The sequence below is a fragment of the Penaeus monodon genome, chromosome 36 (genome assembly GCF_015228065.2).
Source record: "Penaeus monodon isolate SGIC_2016 chromosome 36, NSTDA_Pmon_1, whole genome shotgun sequence".
Lineage (NCBI taxonomy): Eukaryota > Metazoa > Arthropoda > Malacostraca > Decapoda > Penaeidae > Penaeus > Penaeus monodon.
This window is the reverse complement of record NC_051421.1, coordinates 835,641-840,067: the sequence shown is the minus strand read 5'-3', so window position 1 is coordinate 840,067 and position 4,427 is coordinate 835,641. Positions and strand designations below refer to the sequence as shown.

General features: G+C 38.4%; 1 protein-coding gene across 1 annotated transcript in view; it reads right to left on the bottom strand.

Annotated features, from left to right (window-relative positions):
* Positions 1-395: 395 nt before the first annotated feature.
* The window catches only part of LOC119595653 (peptide-N(4)-(N-acetyl-beta-glucosaminyl)asparagine amidase-like), a gene marked incomplete at its 5' end in the record, with an annotated part of 8,438 nt that continues 4,406 nt past the window's right edge, over positions 396-4,427 (bottom strand). The window contains 2 exon segments of the mRNA XM_037944759.1: positions 396-882; positions 1,477-1,635. Of these exon segments, the coding sequence (XP_037800687.1) occupies positions 707-882; positions 1,477-1,635 (335 nt within the window).

Genomic DNA, 4,427 nt, shown 5'->3' with positions numbered 1-4,427 from the left:
TTACATTTGCATTTTGCATTTTTTTTTTCAAGTTATTTTATAAGATAACTTTAGTTTCAACGGGTTTATATTATCACTTCCATATATACATACACTTTTATGTTCAGTGTTTTTATAAATAGTTGATTTTTTTTTCTTTTTTTCAAAAATACATATTGGTATTTTCACATGGTATTACATCATCACTTCGTGAATACTAAATAATATCTCTGGCCAATGTAGTCAATTACCGACGTAATTTTTTTTACGCTAACCTCGGAAGCCCGAGAAGCCTTTATGAAATGCATAGTATAGGAAAAATGAGAAAAAGTGTTAAAAACTACTCAATCACATTTTCAGTGGCAAAAAAATAATATTTTGCCATAATTGTAACAAAAAAAACAACAACCATGGCATGGCCATACATACACCATGGCATGGCCATACATACACCATGGCATGTACGTACATACCACCGGCAGATGGTCCAGGCATGCCATGGCATGTACGTACATGCCACCTGTCGGGAAAGGGTTAAAGATGCTACTGTATATAGAGAATTTTAAATAAAGCCTAAACAGTGATCAACACAAATTAAACCACAAAATATACAGTACACTTAATTTAAACTGTATTTTGCTTAATAATTTTTAAAAAATGTAACAAAAAATATAGCCAAGATGTTATCTGGAGAGTTATCAATTCTGAAAAAGATATTAATTACAATTCACAAAAAATTAATATGTATAAGAAGAGGGAACTGTTCTGTTGCAGAATCTAACTGACGGAAAAGCTGAGCATGTTGCCAGGAGCAGTCACCCTTACCATCTGCAAGTTTAGCAGACAGCTCAAGCTGCACTGGACTGTCATTTAAATCTTCCCCCTTGAGCTCCAAAACTCCATCTGTGGAAAAAAAGATATTAGTACTTCTAATATTTCCAATGATAATATTAAATAAATAAGAAAGATGTTCTGAGTTTGTGCATACTAAAAATAAATATATATGAAACATTTTCATTTTTTTTTTTAGATAAACCTCCTGGGATATCTATCAATGATAGAATGATAATATCAACAACAATAATAATAATGATAATAATAATGACAACAATGATGATAATAAAAAATACAATACAGAATAGGCTTCTCACAGATTTGTAAGCAATGTTATGTGTAACGTGCAAACAAACAGATGGATCAACAAATGGAACACAAACATTTTATACTGTTGATATTTATAGCAATAATATGAGATTGCTATCTCATACAACATATGTATATATATATATATATATATATATATATATATATATATATATATATATATATATATATATATACATATACATACACACACACATATATATAATGTATAAATATATATGTATATGCACATGCGCACACACACACACACATGCACGCACGCACGCACGCACAAACACACATGCACGCTCGCATGCACGCACGCACGTACACACACACATTAACATTACTTACCTTTGTTTCCCATGTAGCATTTATCTCCAGTGCACAATTGCCAAGACACTGATCCATTCTCAAATGTAGAATGTTGAAAAACGATTAGTATTGACTTGCAGGTCAGCCTGGTTTCAGACCAATCAACCTGCCAACTGATCTCACCAATACTTGTCCCTTCTGAAAGTGAAAATGACAGAAACCATTACATCTATGAAAAATGGTATGGAAGCTTTTAAACATATCTCCCACTACCTGTCCTTTTCCAGTTCTGCCACTCCATCTCACAAATCTTCCTTAATGTCATTTCTAACTTTCCACATCTGCTCCCTCCCTCTTTGCTCCCTAACCTTCCCATCTTCCAATTCGCTTGAAGCTCCCTTCCCCTCCTCTCCTCCTTCTCCTTATTCCATTAACTTTCCCTCTTAACCTCCCTCCTCGAATAATCATATACACAATAAATGTACATAAACTGAAAGTCTAACTGCTCTGTACTTGCCTCAAAGAAGAATGATAGAAAAAAAAAAAGATAATAAAGAGTTATAAAAGGATTCTAATAGATTAGGAATATGATCATTTTCATTATCACCCCATTTCACATCAAAATAAAGTAACCTAAACTCAACAGTCAAATGGAATATGACATCAGGCATAACAGACCTCTTTTATATATTAACCCAATCACCCCGGATTTATGTTCTGTCCCTTGTAGGTTTTTGTGAATTTTGTTACATACAGATGGCTCCACATGTGCTCAGCCTCCAAGGAGTCTATCAGTAGGCCCTACTGACTGATCTTGATTTCCCCATTCCTTGAATTGGCGGGAAAATGCGTTTTTCCTTTTAATACAATTGATATCAATACTGTTATTATTGTTAATGATGTTATGATTATTAAAGTATTATTAAAATCTTGTTAACATTTAAGACAATGAAATAATGCAAAAGATCCTTTCCAAAAGTCAAGGAAAAGGGTAAACAGGTGACAAAGGTAGGACTAATAAGTGACCCCTTGATGACTAAGCACTTGTAGTGCCATCTATGTGTGAACACAATAAATAAACCTGTGTTACAGTGGGCATGGCATGTATTCTTGCCAAACGTGGCGATTGGGTTAATGAAGCAGCTTCAAGTCCCCAGTCACACAAAACATGAAAACAATGATGATAATAATAATAATAATAACAATAATGATGATATTAAAGAAAATAACACAGAATAGGCTTCTAACAGATTTTTAGGCAATGTTATTTGTAACGTGCAAACAAACAGATGAATCAATAAACGGAACATGAACAATATATAATGTTGATCAATATAGTAATAATAACAATAATTATAATAACAGAATTAGAATAAGTTTCTAATAGATTTGTAATATGAAGCTATTATGTGCGTGTGTGTGTGTGTGTGTGTGTGTGTGTGTGTGTGTGTGTGTGTGTGTGTGTGTCTGTGTGTGTGTATGTGTGTGTATGTGTGTGTGTGTGTGTGTGTATGTGTGTGTTGTATGTATGTGTGTGTGTGTATGTATGTGTGTTATATTGTGTGGTGTGTGTGTATGTGTGTGTGTGTGTGTGTGTGTGTGTGTGTGTGTTGTGTGTGTGTGTGTGTGTGTGTGTGTGTAGTGTGTGTGTGTGTATGTAGTGTGTGGGTGTGTATGTATGTGTGTGTAGTATGTATTGTGTGTGTATGATGTATGTGTGTGTGTGTGGTGTGTGTGTGTGTGTGGTGTGTGGTGTGTGTGTGTGTGGTATGTATGTGAGTTTGTGTGTGTGTGTGTGTTGTGTGTGTGTGTGTGTGTGTGTGATGTAGTTGTGTGTGCGTATGTATGGTGTGGTGTGGTGTGTGTGGTGTGTGATGCGTGATAAGTGGTGAGTGTGTTGTGTGTGGCATGTGTCGGCATGTGTGTGGATGGGTGGTTGATACTGTGGCTGCCGTGTAGTGTGTGGTGTGTGGGGCTGTGTGTTGGAGGTATAGTTGATGTGTAGTGTGTGGCAGGGGTATGTGGGGTGGATGGGTGGTGAATGTGAGGTGATGTGTGATGTAGTGTGGTTGGGTGGCAGCCGTGGTGTTTGTGAGGTTGTGTGTAGTTGTGTGGTGCGTGGGGGTATGTGTGCATGTGGTATGTGGTGGGGGGCCGTCCAATGTTAGACTCGACTCAGATGTCAGCGCATGGTCGAGGTTCGAGCACTGGCGTGCGTTGTTCCCTTGGCAAGGAACTTCACCTCGATTGCCTAGCCTAGCGCTTGGTGGAAAGCCAGCCCAGTCAGTGCCGGGTAATAGATAGGGACTCGATAAAAGGAGGCAATGACAACCACCGCTAAAGCAGAAACATGAACCATGATCGCGCCCGGCGGTGACTGAACACCGTAGCAGAATTAGTCAATTCAGTCACGCGCTGTCAGGGCAAGGATTACGATGACCTCAGGCCAAGCCTATTTAAGCCCATAAAATGAGAATGATTACCTAAAGTACACGCACTTCCTGATGGACCCTACACTTCACCAAGAGCTCAAACATGAAACACATATCATCGTGACCACGGCGACAACCCGTTAAAGAGATTTAAACAAAAGGTACTGTATAATGCAGAAATGAAGCCATGATGCAAGCGCGGTGGCTGAAGGTAGAGCGTCGAATACACTGTCCGACAGATCTGAGTTGAGTGAGTCACGGCCGCCGTTTTTCATGGCAAGGAACTTCATCCGATTGCCTACGCACGGTGGCCAGAGCCCAGGTCAGTGCGGTCCGCGGAAATAGGAGATTACCTAAAAGGTACACCGCCTCGTGAACTGGACTACACGTACTCACTCAAGAGCATCACAACATGAAAACTACAATAGTATCATGCTGTGACCACGGCGGCTCAGACATGAACCTACCGTTAAAAGAAGAAGATATTATTAACAAATGCAAAAGTGGACAGTACATGTATATATGTACTCAGTGTCAACAAGTTACGAGAACACTGCT